Below are 17,969 nucleotides of genomic sequence, written 5' to 3'. Positions count from 1 at the left end.
AAAAATCTGTTAAATTTAGATTCTGTTAGAATGCATATAGGTAACGATAGTGACAGACAATCGGCATCTTGATTTCATCTAGCAATCCCCGTAGAAACATGCAGAGAACAGAAAATGAGGTGATTTTTTGAACTGTAAGGCGAATCTTCTTTCCAGCCCGAAAATAAAATGCACGAACTTTAGCCTGTTCCGTCACCAATAGATTGATTACACAGGCACTGTTCATTAATTCATGACAACTGACTGCTTCCATGTAAGGGGCCTAAAATTGTCTGAGGCGGAGACAGGATGGAGCATTTTTATCGTTGCATTAATTCGGCGATATCTTTCAATAAATATATTTCATAAAGTTTCAGCAATCCCATTTTAGTTAAACGAACTTACAGCAAATGAGAACCATGGATGCTGAGACGTAGTGAAATGTTAAAATCTTAACAAAAATCAAACCGCTGAATCCTATATTGAATATGGGTTTATAGCTGCAAATATATATGAGCTTAAACACGATGTACCTGCCACCCAGACACTCTACCATGGCGACGTATCTCTGTACAGTACCAGTACATGTATGTAGTGTCATGACAGTTACCTTTGACGCAAGTTGTGCCTTTTGTGCAAAACGGAACCCTTGGGATAAACGAAGACAGATATTTTGTCTTTAGAGTTTTGAAACCTTGTGCAACTGAGATACAAGGTCTGAAACCTCATATTATTCGTCAGGATTTGCAATTTCTAAAGTTCCGCTATGTTCAAGTTTTCTCCAGTCCTACCCATAAATATTTTGCCTATGATGTCAGTGTGCTTATAAGTATTGTGATTCAGAACGTGGCTAACGTGCTTTCCGGGTAATAATGTACTACAAAATTATCATCGTTGAATCAACGTGAATATTATGGTTAGCGGAAGTTAGCCGATAATAAGTTAGAGCTGGTCGGAAAAAACGAAATGTGAAACAATTACAAGAACATGAGTTTTATGAAATGCCTGCCATGATCTGTGTAGTCAGTTTTTCGTCAACACAGAAAGATGAGAAACCTGGTCACTTGCCAATGATATATTTTTCTAGACCACACGAGCTTGTCTCCGTGCCATTATAACTGTTATTGCTTCTGTGTCGCACGGTGAAACTTGATACAGCTAAGCGTGATAGTTTAATGAAGCTGGTTGAACGACACTGCTTTTAAGTGTCGCATAACTACATGCGGAACATTCTTTGGTAAATTACTAGTTATTTGGTTCGCCATCAAGCATAGGTCTGTATTTCAGATATTTTAAATATGGCCCTTAAGTTGTCAAGATAAATACAGCATGTAATACATAAGTTAAAAACTTCAAGAGGCTTTCCTGGCCTATAGCAGTTTGTATGTAAATACGGTACAATGCCCCAAGAGTCCCTCACCGATGCGGTCGCTGTGAGTTCAAGTCCAGATGATGCTGTCTTCCTCTGCGGTCGCACGTGGGAAGATGTTTCAGAAACCAGCGGCTGATCTGCCCGTTATTCTCCTAAAATAACATCGGGCGCCGTTGTTCAAGTGAAATATTCTTGAGTGCGGCGTAAAACTCCAACTAAATAAATAAATAAAAAAAAACATCAATCCAAATGGCGAGAACGGCACGAGCAACATTACTTAAGGCTAAGAGTGGATATATAGACATAACTATGAACAAGCGCCCAAATATAGAATAGTATGGTTGAAATATATTTAAGTAAAACATTTTCCCATCACACATACATGTATCATAAATCCATTGAGATCAATAAACAGTTACCACAAATAACATAAATACCATAAATAACACAAATAACACAAATACCACAAATACATATGTATAAAACGCATACATGTATCAAGTTCTACTGCACACAAGTCTATTCACAAGATCATCGAAACAAGAGTTGGACAAATAACTAAGTGTCACATAGTTTTTTGATTGGGTTCTTTGCGTTCTTCTCATAAGCGAATGCATACAATTAATGATCTTGGGTACCGATATGTTATATCTGCAAGTGTGTGAATACCATCTTAATTGTTGCAGACCTTTCTGTCTAATTGTTCGGTTTTTAACACCGCGTTCAAGAATTTTTCATTAACATAGCGGTGGCCGTGTTTATGGGTGGAAAACACCAGTGCCTGGAGGAAACAAGTGCCCGGAGGAAACAAGTGCCCGGAGGAAACAAGTGCTCGGAGGAAACCCAGCGTCTGGAGAAAACCCTCACCCGTTCGCCAGTTGCTTGCTGACAAACCTCATGACTTAAGGCCGCGCAACGTACAGAAGAAAAGAAAACCACCTGTTTGTTGATCAGCTGGTCATGCTTCCCCTTCGACATGTGGTTAGAATACCGTACAAAATGAAACAAACAACCCCATAAAATATCATGAGAATCACTTTTTGGGTTAGTAAAATGTCTCCAATTAAATATATACGTAGGCCTATTGTAGGAAATACTGTGAAGAATGTATTCCCGACACGTCGGAATGTATTACCGAGAGGCTGAAATGTCCTGCAGTGGTGAACCATTTTCCGATAATGCTGTTAAAACCACTGTTCTCTTGTGAACATGCAGTTTGCTCAGAAATCATCATGACAAATGCAGGATATAGCAGTATAGACTACACAGATCTGGTACGAATTACTTTAGGATGGAAAGGTTCTTCATTGTGGATTGTGCGAGTTGAAAATTATCTGATCGGTCTTCGGATATACGTACTTCCCATCGTTTACATTCAGGTAGATACCACATCCATTGGCTAATATCGTGTCCACTCTTGGTAGGGCTTCAGAGCGTTAGTACCCCTGTCCTCAGTGGGAGACGATGCCTGAACAGTTTTTGGTGGAAAGACGAGCGTTTTCGAGCGTATAGGATACACCTGAGATTTGCTCCACAAGATGAGAGACTTCAGTTCATTTCGGAACTGTGTGCCGCTGACGCAGTACAGGATGAAATTGATAGCATTGTTCAAGTACATCAGAAGGTTGACTGACGCCCAAAACAGCTGAAGCACGGCTTCTTTGTGAGGAGTCGCCCCTTCATGCCACGCGGGTGACCCGATGAGGAAAATCCTAGAGGGCGCTGTGGTCACGAGGAAGACGGTGTTGAGCACCAGGAGGACGACTGTCATGGATGACACACGTCTATCCTGAACCCTGCTGATGCGAGACAACGCTTTCTTCCCAAAGCGGTGTGAAACAATCACCTTCCACGCGATACAGCTGTTGCAGACGATAATCACGACAAACGGGACACCAGAGGAAATACCTAGATCAATCCATGGCCAGACGTTTTTGAAGAACTCGGCATAACCCGATGAAATATGACCACAGATGATCTTGACAGTAAATGTACCGTTGGGTCCGGAAACGTAGGTGTTTTGAAACTGGCGCGCGATCAGTTCATGTAAATTGACGGCCAGGATTGCAACAAACGCAAGACATATAGAAATTTTTGCTTTTCTTCCTACTACAAATTGCTTTGGCCTTTAGCGGAAACATACGCTAAGAAAACGGCTTAGGGTTACAAGAAACTAAAACCCATGCCGAGAAATGGAGTGACGCGTAGACGCAGAAAATGTGGATCCTGCAGCCAATGTCAGAGAGTACCGGATGTCCACGTCATACACGTGCACCAACCATCGACGTAGAAGACCACTGTACAAAACGAACATATCCGCAAAGCCAGGGCCACAAAAAACGGAGATGTAGAAAGACGCCATATTGGACGCCGACAAAGACCAAAATAGAGAGTAGATTTCCAACAGTCCCTAATCCTAATAAAACTGGAGAGACATAAATCCATAATAACTTTGAAAACAGCATACTCGAAATAATCCTCCATTACAGGTCCACTGTAATTGCGATCTGGAGAATGATCTATGATATCATCTACGATGTTGCAGTTTGCGGAGTTGCCATCCATGCTGCTCTTTGTCCAGTCTGGTTTAGGCGTTCATCGTAATTGCGGAGGCGTTTGCCTTGATGATATACGCCGGACCGTGACATTGTGCAGAGACTCGCGGTGTCTTACCACCACTTCAGTGTTCGCGGGCCTTCAGCGACTGGGCGTTCGCCAAGCCGTACATTACCCTTAAATGAAGACTGTCAATGATTTTATTTGTTACCCGACACAAATCGTACATATATGGCTACAGCGCAGCGTACAGTCCAAAGCCCATAACCTTAAATTTAGCTTTTTATTGGGAAGAAATCCAAACTTGAATGGCAATAGTCGCGGTAAGTTCGTCATTAAACGATGTCGCTCGTTGCCGTTTTGCACGGCCCTAATATGGATACTTCAAGTCTTGGTGAGAAATTCACAGCCGTCTAGAATGTATAATGCTCTTAGGTCTGCCAGGAAGTACAAGAGGATTGGTGCGATTTAGATTATGCTTGTACGTGCCTTGTCCCGTCTAATTCAACACGAATCAACTTAGGACTTAGTTCCTGTAAGATCTGTACTAGCGTCTCAAGTTAGCTGATGTACTAAAACAAGCCATATTAATTTGTATAATTAAGGACGTGCAGCATAGAGGTTAAAATCAGAGCAGCGACAACAAGGAGTGTGATGTCTGGCAAATGGTCACGCGTTACCGGTGAAATACGGCCTCTTGACATCATCAATGGTTTTATACTAAATGTAAATGCTTAAATAGTAGCAAATTACACGCCCCTAGCACCATGACTTAGATGCAAATGAGTTTTTTTAACTCATTAACTTATTAAGCTTATTATTAACTTATTAAGCCTCAAGGTCATCAATTACTAAACAGTTTTTACAGGTTATTGCAAGACATCGCCACAATACATGCTTCTGGACATTTGTAATCAACTCGTCACAGATATAATTTTGATTAATTTTATCCGGTCCAAACCAGCTCTCATTTCTGCTACTGCGGCTGTAAGGCAAGAGAATTATCAAGAACTTGGGAATGGTTTGCCGTTTGCAATTTTTGGTTTCTTTCACCCAAAAAAACAGACGGCCGTCACAAAGGTGAAAAATTCTTGAGCACACGGCGTTAAAAGCCAATTTATCAATTACTATCAATCAATCAGTCGGTTCTGCGTTTCAGGAATCTCAATGCAGATACCACTCCTTTAAGGTTATAATGGGTGTTTTGTATTGAAAACCGTTCATTCATTCCATTTGCATGACACTGTTTAAATTTATAATGTTATTTAGTTTATAGGTTATTTTAAGATTTTGTTCAGAACATTTTTGCCTAAATTGCCTATCTGACAATTATGAATGTGCACCGTCCATTTTACGCCCCATTGCCAGTGTACCAATTTATTTGGTATACATGTCAAGGGCTCGTAATGCCATATTTCACAAATGCCTAAATCATTATGTATGTTCTCATTCACAGAATACCGAGATTAACTACATGGTGAAATGATGACCAGTCAGTCTGGTATCTGTATACCATGGCTGAATAAAGTGTGGTTTCTTCAGCACAGTGTTACAGTGTCAGCAGTATTAATAACCTGCCATTAATGCTGAATAAGGCCATGTTAAACCCCGAATAAAGAAATGTACATTACATTAATGCTGATTCATTCTCTTTAAGCCTTGGCCTCTCCGTAGCCGAATTAACCCTGACCAGTCTCTCGGTTCCAGTTCTTGGTCAGTCTCGGGGTAGGTGGCTGACTCCCCGCACCACAGTTTTCACCAATTGTCATCTTGCATGCCGTCATGTAAGTAAAAACTTCTTAAATGCGGTGGTAAATATCAAGCAAATACTTAAAATAAAAAAAATATATATGCCCAACAAAACCAACTTTTGATACAGGCCTCAGAGTTTACTTGAGACTAGATCGTGAAGTTGAAGATAAGCTGTGACATGAGGGATTAGGTTCGAATCGAGATGTTGACCTAAGCCTAAGGTTGGTTGGTGGAGCCTTGCCCCACAAGTGGAGTCGACTAAATTATGGGCCACGTAACTCAGACTCTACCCTTCCGATAAAAGTGTGGCCACATATATATATATATATATATATATATATATATATATATATATATATATATATATATATATATATATATATTGCTAAAAGGGTGTGTGTGTGTGTTTTTTTAATACAACACCAGTGCTACCATGTAGATGAAGATTCAAACTGAGAGCCAGTGGAGTGCACTTGATGCTTAAAAACGTCTGTCACTAAACAGTAGTTAACATGCTGTTAGGGGTGAATTAAGTTGCGGAACGCCACATTGACCGTAGTTGGGACTTACATACAGCCGATTATTTGTCTGACAAATGGCAACGCATTGCATTATGTATGTCTTTTATTATTCCCCATAATAGCTCCACATGTTGTAATATAAACAATGCCGGTGGCCCTTAGATGTGTATAAAAACACAATTCTGTCAGCTGGTGCTGACTATAGATGGGAATGATCCGGGGTGATATCCTTAATAAGAATACACGAATATACGATTAGTTAGAATTGAGTGTGATCCGTGACCCATTCCAAGTACGAACTGACTCTGGTATACACAGTAGGCTGTCCTGATTCCTGGCAGCTATAGGACCCCCAGGATGTGATCCCCACCAGTACGAACCTCTCGTTTCTGAGGCACACCAGCGGCCCCCCACTGTCGCCCTGTAACATTAGAAAACGAGGATATTAGATACTGAATTATAGTTAATATATCAGCACTAATTTTACAATATTCCTGAATACATGGATTGAACAGGTGCAACAGTCTTTAGTATAACGATGTATGTAAATATAATTTTTGTAGAATGTGGAATTATACTTATGTTACACATACGGTTGACCTTCACATTATCATCTCAGCCATGGCCTGACCCCCCACAATTCTCGGAAATTCAATTGTAAAAGGGGTATCTGCGACTAGGGGTCAAGTTGAAATGACTATTGGTCTCTTACGATTCATGAGTACCACGTTACGAGCTTGCCCACAAATCGTCATTGTGGTGGCTTCCTCTCCGGCCGTATGTGCGACGGGTCTTGCAACAACCTGCGGATGGCCGTGGGTTTCCCCCGGGCTCGGCCCTGTTTTCTCCAATCATAATGCTTGCCGCCGCCTTATAAGTGAAATATTCTTGAGTACAGCGTAAAACACCAATGAAAATAAATAAATAACATTCCCATAATGACAAATCGTCATCGCAAAAGCAGGGAAGAACAATGCGCCCCACCGAATTGCATTAGACGGGAAAGGTTTCCCATTATCTCTTGTTTATTCAGAAAAGGGCATTATTTTGGTCATATCAAGACTTTTCAGTTCAAGCAGATGCAGGTTTTAGGGTTCATATGTATATAATGCTCACTGAAACACCATGTCGAGGACACCAGATGCGGGATTACATTCTATAACAGTATACTTAACACAAAGCCTAGCATCTGTGAGCGACATCACGGGATGATCAAACACCAAGACAGGACATGTCATTCGAGATCACGCGCCTTTCTACGTGATTCTACGGTACCGAGACAAGGCTCGTGTATAGATGGGCGCCATCAGCGCAGTGATTTCCCCCAAAATTTGGGGATAATCGTTAATAGAGGAGTATCAGATATTTAATAAGTATTTTCAGATTCCTCGAGTCTAAATCGGTATCAGTGGTATGAAATCAAGCAACTACCTGCATCTGAATTAATAAAAAAAACCATCCAAAATAAAAATGAACTATTTACTCACGTATAATACTCTAATGAATATTAACTTATTCAACATGGTGGCACCAAAGACGGCATGAAAAGAGAGTTGGAAGTAGTAATCGCGTGTGCCAAGGCCAGCGGTGGCGTTTTTGTAGAGTCAAAGGCAAAGCAGGTCACCGCTCTTCGTGCGGCATATAAGAAATGTGAGATGTCATCGCAATCTAACCGACCGGATATGGTAAATGTCTTGTATGTCAGCTTGTGCCTTGGGTCATCCAGCACCGAGAACACAGTGAAGAGCTCACGACAACTTTTTTTGTATTCCCCGTGAATTCTGCTATGCAAAATCAAGTGGAAAGCGTGTAAATGTAATTTAAACTGCCATGGTTCAGCTTTAGCACGGACGGAGATGATAATACCCACGAAAGCCTGTAAATAGTGCGCTGCTCAACAGTTCGGTACGTTCGCCATCGCGTGTAGTTGTTAACATAAGGCGAAAGAAGTCATCTCAGGTGACGTAATGCACGAGCCTCGCTTTCGATGTCGCTGTTGTAAAAAGTATGTCGCCCAAGTCTATTACGTCACAGACCCCCATTAGTTTTCCATAAACGACAACGTTAACGTTTAGCGCTGTAGCTCAGTCCCAAACATTCCGTGGCCAATAAGCTTTGGTGCATACCTGGCCCATCCTGTGAGAAAGAAGCCATAAAAATCTTGACATAGGTTGACCGTCAAAATCTGCACCTTTCTATGCCGGCAGCTGGGAGGGGTGCCTTGCAGCGCCAAAGGGACGTCACTCAAAGCCTCATCACCACCTGTCTGCTTGTGTCCTCTCGCACAGACTTTCAAACTTTCATTATTAAAACTCATACCTGCCCAAAGCTTAGACAATTTCAATCATTTTGATACCAAGCATGCACCTGTGCACCAAAAACGGCATGCTGGCAGCAAAAAATACTTTACACCCTAAAATACACAGAATTACATTCCCTCCCGAAAAACGGAGGTTGTAATGGAGGCCTGTGTCCTATCAGAGATGTAATCTCAACGGAAGCAGTATCTACGTCTCTATTTTAGAATGTGGACATGTTAAGTCATAGACCTCGTCCTTTTCAAGGTTTAAACCTTTTTTTTCGCTTTCATTGCTCATGCAACGTGTTTGAACACATATATTCCTGTGGGTAGTGCTGAGCTTTCCTGAGTTCTTCAGGTGCTTGCCTTCCAGTCAGCATCCACTGTGCTCCCTTGTGTGGCGTTGCATGAATCTGCCTGGAAATCACTTGCCTGACACTAATAGGACACACTGTTATCACACCTGAGGCAATTCACAAGTAACTTGCCAAATGTGAATGGTTTATTTTTGACACTCTGTTTTTTTTCTACCCACAAAAATCTGGCCGCCGTCGTATACATGAAAAGAGTTTTAAATACCAATCAAACAAATAACTACACTGTGATGATTTTAACGACACCTTTGTGTCGGGCAGTTTGTAATGTATTTACTGTGACTCGGTGTATTAAGATCCTACCCTACACGCTCCCGTAACGCCATCACCGATGCACATCTGGGACGGCTGAATGTCGGCGACAGCAGCCCAGTTCTGACGGCAGACGTCCTGTGGAGTGATTGAGACCTGGAGCTGCTTCATGACGTCAGATTCCATGGCAGCTGAAAAGAGGAATGAGTGACTGAGCGATGAATGAATGGATCGTAATTGAACCACTTGATGATGACATTATTATGTAAGTGATATAGTTTTCTGAGAGGAACATATATCGTTGAAACTTGCCGTCTTCTGTCATGGGGTGTATTTTCCAAGGCTCACCTGATGCCTATCGGTTGTATTCAGGCTTGAGGTAGGCAATTGTTCAAACTGTTTAAACTGTTCAAACTGAACAATTGCCGCATGAACGTGAACATGCTTACATCTCACAGATATAGCCTTGCTACCGATCATAGCAAATATTATTATTGTTAAAAGTTCGTCTAAATTTTCTTTTAAGGTTGAAGGCATTCCGAAAGCCTTTGCCACAGATACCACATAATAGGTTCCAACCAAGGGACAGCACTCTGCTAGCCACTGTTACAAGGAAAACGAAAAACATGACCTGTGTCTTATCTCTGCCATTGCTGAAGAGCTTTCACCACCACCAAAATCACAACCAAAATGTTGTGTGCTGGTACTTGATTCAAGGTCAATTTGTGCATAGTGATTTTTTCTCTAACGGTTTTGTTCCTGACAGACAGACGGACAGACAGACAAATAACGTTCAGTAAGTTTAATCCCGGAAGAATCAACACATAAACTAATTGTATTCTGAACTGAGCATCGTGAACCAATTCAGAAAGCATACGTAGGCCTGTACATGTACAGGGTGTCCTAGAAGTCGTGCGCCATCCAGAGCTGTGTGCTGCCCCATCTCCTCCACACATAAAAACCAATATTACTCTTTCTTGTACTGTTAGTTTATTAGCCATAATTAACTCCGAAAGAGAGGGGGTGGGGGTGGGAGTGGAGATTTAAAATCAGTATTAAATCTGAAACACAGAAAAAAAAATCAGGATGGTGCACGACTTCTGGGACACCCTGCACAGCGCCGATATGTTACGCTGATAATATCAGCGGGCATACATCACAATGCTTTACGCTTTACCCGCTGAGAATTATAGCTTCGTTCTCCGTTATAGACCTAGTGGGGGAATTCCCCGGGATATGAAATTTACAAGATGCGGTAACCAATGAAATGCGGCTACTCATCGGCTGTTGTACGAAGAATGTTTACGTTAAAGTGCCCTTTGGCAGTAACATTAGCTACAATAGCTCTGACGGTTACTTAATCACCTGTTCAGTTGAGCGAATAGGAGGTATTTCGTTCCTAGTAAGGTATAGCGGCATTGTGAGGAAGATATGATCAGATGGCGGGCTTCCTCGATGTTTCTGTTTCACGCAGTTGTAGCCTAAACACCTGACCTACATTGAACTGTGCCTGAACGAACTTCGAGCTTTGGACGTTAGTCCATTAATCGTTGGAGCAGTAACATCTATGACTAAATTTCCCATCACATTATGACTTGAATCCACAGGTTGTAAGCTTATCCACGTGCATATTGATAAGGCTGACAAGTAAGGATACTATGGTAACAGCATAGCCTTCAAATATTTCGGACAACTGATTAATTGGCTTTAGTTGTCTTGAATTTGAGTCGTTCCACGTGATTCGTGATTAACGTGATTCGCTTTGAAGCACATTGACTTTTCACAGCCAGTCGTCACACACATACACAGGCCTATCTGCTCGTACTGCCGCTGTTATTTACCAGACAAGTTCTGAAAAGTTCGGTTTCAGTTACTATAATCTTGAATTTTTTTTTCTTTTTTAATCTCCTTTACGGTTCTCTTGTCCTTCTGAAACGTGAAGTCAGTTATGTTGTTAGAGATGTAAATTGGGTCATATGACGGAAACTATCTATTGATGTTTTATACACGGATTTTCCTTTTCCCTTTTCCGCCATTTGATTGTTTCTGTGAAGGAGAACGGAACTGTATTTATCAGAAAAAGCATTGTGAGGTGTAATACCCGCTAATATTAAAGATTACCTTCAGTCTGACCCCAGCCTGTTATGAAACACGTGTCACGGGAGTCGAAGACGTCTCCCGGACCTGGGAGACACGCGGTGCGCACGTGGTGACCTCTGATATCCACAGAAGAGTTCAGCCGTAGAAGTGCGATGTCGTGAGGCATAGAACCATCCCGACTATAGCCCCGATGCTGCAGACATACCAGTGGGAGATGTTTACTTGTATGTGCTAGAGATATTTTATTTATACAACTTTGGTTACTTATATGAAGATAATCAGTTCAATGGGTGGAGGACACCGAGTTGCCCAAAGTAGATGCCCTACTTCAAAGTGCCTATCACCCCTTCTGATCACTTATTATCGACAAGGCCCTACAAACAGTGAAGGCAGGCACTGCATATGGAAAATTCCAGTATCTCTCAATGTTACTAACTGCCCAATCAATGCAATCCAGTATCATTCAGTGTTACTAAGGCCCACTCAATGCAATCCAGTATCATTCAGTGTTACTAAGTGCCCACTCAATGCAGTTCAGTATCACTCAGTGTTACTAAATGCCCAGTCGACGCAAACCAGTATCACTCAGTGTTACTAAGTGCCCAGTCAATGCAATCCAGTAACACTCAGTGTTACTAAGTGCCCACTCAATTCAATCCAGTTTTACTGTGTTGCTAAGTGCCCACACAATGCAAACCAGTATCACTGAGTGTTACAAAGTGCCCACTCAGTGCAGTTCAGTATCACTCAGTGTTACTAAATGCCCAGTCGACGCAAACCAGTATCACTCAGTGTTACAAAGTGCCCACTCAGTGCAATCCAGTATCACTCAGTGTTACTAAATGCCCAGTCAATGGAATCCAGTAACACTCAGTGTTACAAAGTGCCCATTCAATTCAATCCAGTTTCACTCAGTGTTACTAAATGCCCAGTCGACGCAAACCAGTAACCCTCAGTGTTACAAAGTGCCCACTCAATTCAATCCAGTTTCACTGTGTTGCTAAGTGCCCACACAATGCAAACCAGTATCACTCAGTGTTACAAAGTGCCCACTCAATGCAGTTCAGTATCACTCAGTGTTACTAAGTGCCCACTCAATGCAATCCAGTATCACTCAGTGTTACTAAGTGCCCACTCAATGCAAACCAGTATCACTCAGTGTGACAAAGTGCCCACTCAATGCAGTTCAGTATCACTCAGTGTTACTAAGTGCCCAGTCAATGGAATCCAGTAACACTCAGTGTTACTAAGTGCCCACTCAATTCAATCCAGTTTCACTGTGTTGCTAAGTGCTCACACAATGCAAACCAGTATCACTCAGTGTTACTAAGTGCCCAGTCAATGCAATCCAGTAACACTAAATGCCCAGTCAGTGCAATCCAGTAACAAGAATAGCACCTCTTTCTAGGTGCTAGAAACTTTTTAAGCTCATGAACACTAAACTTATCAATTTTCCCATCGTTCCTCTACTCTAATTAATTTTTAACTTTTCTATACAGGCCCACCAATGATGTCTGGTACCAATCAATTACACTTATATACGCACCGACACAATTTGTCTGACACCACGGTATACTTCCACCCCGGACATGTGGGACTTGTAATGGTCTCCCAGGACAACGTATACGTCGCTCCGATCTTCTAGATACCTGAGAAAAGACATATTCATTTATTTAATTCTCATGGGGCTCATTAATTCATGATGATGTACCTTGTGACGTTGCCTGTGCGACAAATTCAAGCTGTGATACATCACATTGTTTTGGTCGTGTCTTGGGTTGTGTCCTCTTGTAATCTATGTGTCGTGCGTCGTCTGCTTCATTCGTTTCCATAGGTACATTGTGCCTGGTGAGGAAGTTACAACTTCCTCTTTTAAAGTCTTAGGTGTGACTCGATCAAGGATTGATCCTGGATCTACCGGTCCCGAAGCGGACGCTCTACCAACTGTGCTATCCGGGCCGGTCACATCTGAGATCATCCTCGCCATCGTTGTCAACACCATCATTAACATAATTATTATCGTTAATGCAATGCATCTTTCTAGGACAGTTTCTACTCCGGTGTCAAATTACAGGACGCGCAGCCGCATTGTTTTGTTTAATCGCTTTTGTTTTACTGTATGTTGTTACAATAGGAATACGGGAAATAGTACAAATGACACACCGGGTCACACAGTGTGCTGCAGTCAGCAGCCAGGTTGAACTGATCAAAGTCCCGCCACACAGGTGACCATACATGCGGGACCTTAAGGCTGCCTGCCAGGGCCAGCTCCAGGCTGCCGCGGGCTGTCCACCAACAACACGTGTCTGACGCCCCAAGGGAAGTAACGACTCCATGAGGTCATGCTGGTAGGTTATCAGACCACAGCGACCGTCGTCTGAAAGCCATAAATCAATAAGAACGATAATATGCAGAAATTGATCACATAATTTTCGGAATACTAACACTGATTTTGGTATTGTTCACCCTTTTGCCTCTATGCCTTCCATGACAGTGTGAATTCAAACAAGTCTTTCTGCGTTATCCATCTAAATTTGTCAAAAATATATAGATTTAGGATTTAGTGTATATATATATATATATATATATATATATATATATATATATATATATATATATATATATATATATATATATATATATATATGTATGTATGGACTGAATTGTTACCTGGGGATGGTTTTTCAAAATCGAGGCTGAGATATGGATTGGGTACGCAGCAGATATCCGGGCTTGTGCACTCCGGCATATACTCTACAGGTTTTCCAGTGCACGAGGACGCCGGCTGGCAGATGCCATGTTTTCGTTCGCAGGTCGGGTCTAGCCACCCACTTTGGCGAGGAGCAGATTGACCTGCCGAGAAAAAAAGGCAATTTTATTGTTGTTTTACGGCAAACTGAAGAACATTTCACTATCACGATCAAATTTTGGAATTAAGGTAGCTGGATAACGTTTGGTGAAACCGCCGCACCTCAAAAACTAAACGACAAACCCGCAACCAAAGCACCGGCTTTTGGATTTGAACCTGTGGCCTTATTGGCAAACGGTAAGGGGACCTTAGTTTATTTTGCCTTTGATAACTCAGTGGACAGAAAATGGACATCGCTAGGAATGTATATCTCAGTTCAATATTTGCTAGTACACCACCCATTGTGTACCCAAAATAACCGTCAAGGTTTTCTGTTGAACTTTCAGAATTTTCAACGTGAATTTCCTTCAAAATTCAAGGAATAACACGTGGACATTTATCTGAAAACATGCAAATCTCGCTCTATATTGTGATTTCGCTTTAAATAAATTCTGCCTGAAATATTGGTGTTTTGATGTTTTGTTTGTTGCTGGTTAACATTGCCAGGGTAAATTGTTGGAAGCATGATCGAACACACTGTGGAAGTATATACGTTTGTGTGAAATAAGTACAGGTATAACTGATTACTTTGTAAGTCAAATGACACACGGAACGAGAAATACCATCGAAAAGAAAAGAAAATTTCACACGTCATACATGACTACGTTAAACATCTGTAAGCGCTACCTCACTGGGGTGCCTTGTCAAAGCCGCCAATCCATCATGACGCCCACCAAAATCACTCAGCTACTAGTACTAGACCAGTGTTTTACCGGTCAACAGATTCTGGTCAGCAAGTATAGAGGTACCAAGGTTGTAAATGTTATAAAGTCTGCATGATAAGGAATATTTATTTATTTGGTTGTTGTTCAACCAGTCTGAAAAAGTTTTCACTTATACAATGAAAACCCGTTTTGTAACTGCATTAAAAATCTGTCAAAATGGCAATTAAGTCTGGCAAAATCTATCAAGTAAGCAATATGACATTGGTGGGACAAAGTGATTTACACTAAGTGTCAAGAAAGACGTCGCAAGAGAACACTACCAGAAGCTGATTGCCACATGTGCCCCGCGAACAACAGAATGAGCAAATTCAAGCAAATTCCTTGTTCGAGAGTATTTACGTCTTGTGTGACCTTGCAATTGTAGCACCTTTAGCTACACGGCCACAACCTACTCTCTAGTAACTAAGACAAATAATATACGTGGTATTTACAATGAACATTAACATCGAATATAGATACAGTAGTTAAGAAAACTACCAATATGTTTAATCGAGTATAAGACTTTGATGGTTGCAGTTGTTACATGTGATGGACATTTTCTCTTAGGAGGGGCCTCCGTGGCTCAGTTCGTTAGCGCGCTAGCGCAGCGTACTGAACTAGGAGTCTCTCACCAATGCGGTCGTTGTGAGTTCAAGTCCAGCTCATGCTGGCTTCCTCTCCAGCCGTACGTGGGAAGATCTGACAGCAACCTGCGGATGGTCGTGGGTTTCCCCCGGGCTCTGCCAGGTTTCCTCCCACCATAATGCTGGCCGCCGTCGTATAAGTGAAATATTCTTGACTAAAACACCAGTCAAATAAATAAATGAATGTAAAAGTTTCTCAAATCCATCTCAATGAGGATAGCAGTAGGACTAATATGCGTGAGAAAGGGATATAATAGCCACCTGTGTTCTATATGAATTTATACCAGTTTCGGAGAAATTTAACTAGTATGATTAAACAAATATATCAGAAACTGTGGCGAAAAAAATGTAACCATATGACCTATATATCGGTTGTATGACAATTCAGGATTTCCCTATCGGTATATCAACACCTGTGTTAAACTCGGATATATAAAAAAGGGAAAAGAGAAAATATCCAAACAAATGTATTAATTTATACAGTATAAATAAGTGATTAAACGAAATTTTTTTTGTCAAGTGAAAATAAAATTGTATATCCACTACGTAGCAAGTAAGACACAGCAACATGTGTTTCCAATAACCAGTGGACAAAAACAGGCGGCGCGCTTTATTATCATTAAAACATAAAACAGTTTAGAACGTCATGCACTTTTCCCGCTTCCTTGCGACCTGCACGCACAGTTTTTAGCATGAGGTACTTCAGAACATGACGATATAGATCCAGTAGTCCTTGTTACAGCCTTATTGATACACAGAAATATATATCTGCGCTTGTTTGCTGGCATTTGGTTGAGCTGTTGAACATAACACTGTTATATAACAAGAGTTACGACAATGTCACTCTAACCATTACAGTACTAGAGATTGCAATATTAACAAGCAGAACTGCAGATAACTGAATTTATTCTGTTTTAGCTTCTGTTTTACGCTGTTTAAGCAAATTGTGCACAGTCCAAAAGAAATCAGACAGTTTGCAGACTTTGAACTCTTCTGTGTTTTGAACTTATTACACATGGTACACCATTTTCGGCAAAGAGTTAGGTCACATCTGTATTGTCACTGTTTCATAAATCACCTTAGTCGTTTTTACTACAGACGAGACACAAAAATGGGGAGAATTATAAATAAACAAAATAAGTTCATTAACGCGATATGTTAGGGGAAGGTTGAAAGCTCGACTGCAATAGCTGTCAATAGTTCTACATAACATACAACTGTTAAGATAGCGCAAACAACTTAAAATTGGAACAATCTTAAAGTATTTATTTTATTTGTTTATTTGATTGGTGTTTTACGCCGTAGTCAAGAATATTTAACTTATACGACGGGACTAGCATTATGGTGGGAGGAAACCGGGCACTTAAAGTATTTAAAATCAGAACTATGCACACCAGGATCCTCTCACTAATTTGGTTGCTGTGAATTCAAGTCCAGCTCATGCTGGGTTCCCCCCGCCCCCGGCAGTACGTGGGTACGTACGTTGTCAAGAGCCTTTGAATGGTCCAGTAATGCTGACTGCAGTAATATGTGAAATATTTTTGAATACGGCGTTAATTACTAATCTAATAAATAAAGAAATTTAAAAAAATTAAAAATAAAACTCACTAAACTAAATGTGTATAGCAGTAATATAAATTATATATGTATATAATTTATTCTCCCATACAGAGAATGAGGGATTAAAGGTCTGGTTTCAAATATGTATATCTTACTTTCTAAACATGCCATTTTACAGAACTAAAACCTCTTAGAAGTAGAATTTCGATTCCAAATTACAAACTATGTTCCGTGCAGATTCCAAAGCTTGCTATTAATAGCCTTCTCAGCTTTTAAAATGCAAAGTACACCAATCAGTCAATCATTTTAAAATAAAGTAAATTAAAAGATCCACTTTCACAAAACTAGGATGAAAGGAAAAAAGTAAAACGAAAACGGAAAATCTACAACAACAACACAGTATTCAGGAATACTCTGATGTGGCTGCGTAAATAATATGACAGTCTTACATTTGGAATATTAATACAACTTTATGAGACAATCTGTGTTGACCATCACGTTGATGTACAAATTATGCAGTACTTATGGTGATACTTCAGACTTCTGAAAAAATACATTGCATATACGTACTCACCAGAATACAGCAACGTAACAGCTATTAACACCCTAAACGTTAAAATGGCCATTTTATGGAAAAGTCTCAAATGACCGACGAGAAAATTCTGCGTGTATGTATACAAAGGGATTTCTCTTTTATATACATCCGGATTTTTATCTTCAGTCATAAAACAATTTTAGTTCATATCTCGGGTCGGAAATGTCAAACAATCATCTTAACGAAGACCTATTGCTTTATTACTTATTTATATACACTACAGCGGATGTTTGGGTAATGTATATATGTACGGCACAAATATACTATAATCTGTACCCGACTCAAGTGTTATAGCAAGACGACCTATTGTATAGATTTACGTTAGGCAAAACTAGGTGCTTTGACAAGGTGAA

The 17,969-nt window shown here is 40.7% G+C and overlaps 2 protein-coding genes across 2 annotated transcripts; both read right to left on the bottom strand.

Moving 5' to 3' along the window:
* Positions 1 to 2,750: 2,750 nt before the first annotated feature.
* Positions 2,751 to 3,816, bottom strand: LOC135473250 (probable G-protein coupled receptor 139). Its single transcript, XM_064753096.1, is given in 4 exon segments — positions 2,751 to 3,477; positions 3,601 to 3,673; positions 3,676 to 3,726; positions 3,729 to 3,816. Coding segments are annotated over 4 exon segments (939 nt in total).
* A 2,705-nt stretch (positions 3,817 to 6,521) lies between these two features.
* On the bottom strand, positions 6,522 to 17,672 carry LOC135473249 (elastase-1-like). Its single transcript, XM_064753095.1, has 8 exons — positions 17,596 to 17,672; positions 13,876 to 14,058; positions 13,369 to 13,582; positions 12,752 to 12,854; positions 11,227 to 11,398; positions 9,157 to 9,296; positions 8,307 to 8,316; positions 6,522 to 6,601 (listed from the first exon to the last, which is right to left on the bottom strand). The coding sequence occupies exons 1-8, from the start codon at positions 17,645 to 17,647 to the stop codon at positions 6,522 to 6,524; spliced, it is 954 nt and encodes a 317-aa protein (XP_064609165.1). The 5' UTR covers positions 17,648 to 17,672.
* Between the last annotated feature and the right edge of the window lie 297 nt (positions 17,673 to 17,969).

Source organism: Liolophura sinensis, chromosome 8 (assembly GCF_032854445.1).
Source record: "Liolophura sinensis isolate JHLJ2023 chromosome 8, CUHK_Ljap_v2, whole genome shotgun sequence".
In the NCBI taxonomy this organism is placed as follows: Eukaryota; Metazoa; Mollusca; class Polyplacophora; order Chitonida; family Chitonidae; genus Liolophura; species Liolophura sinensis.
This window is presented reverse-complemented; position numbering and strand designations above follow the sequence as displayed.

What these genes read in the sequence shown, in the direction of transcription:
- LOC135473249 (XM_064753095.1), bottom strand. Translation starts at nt 17,647, where the DNA reads ATGGCCATTTTAACGTTTAGGGTGTTAATAGCTGTTACGTTGCTGTAT. An exon ending in TTTTGAAAAACCATCCCCAG is followed by an intron (nt 13,583 to 13,875) that starts GTAACAATTCAG and finishes TATGGCTTTCAG; the next exon opens with ACGACGGTCGCTGTGGTCTG. An exon ending in GTGTCAGACAAATTGTGTCG is followed by an intron (nt 11,399 to 12,751) that starts GTGCGTATATAA and finishes GTATGTCTGCAG; the next exon opens with CATCGGGGCTATAGTCGGGA.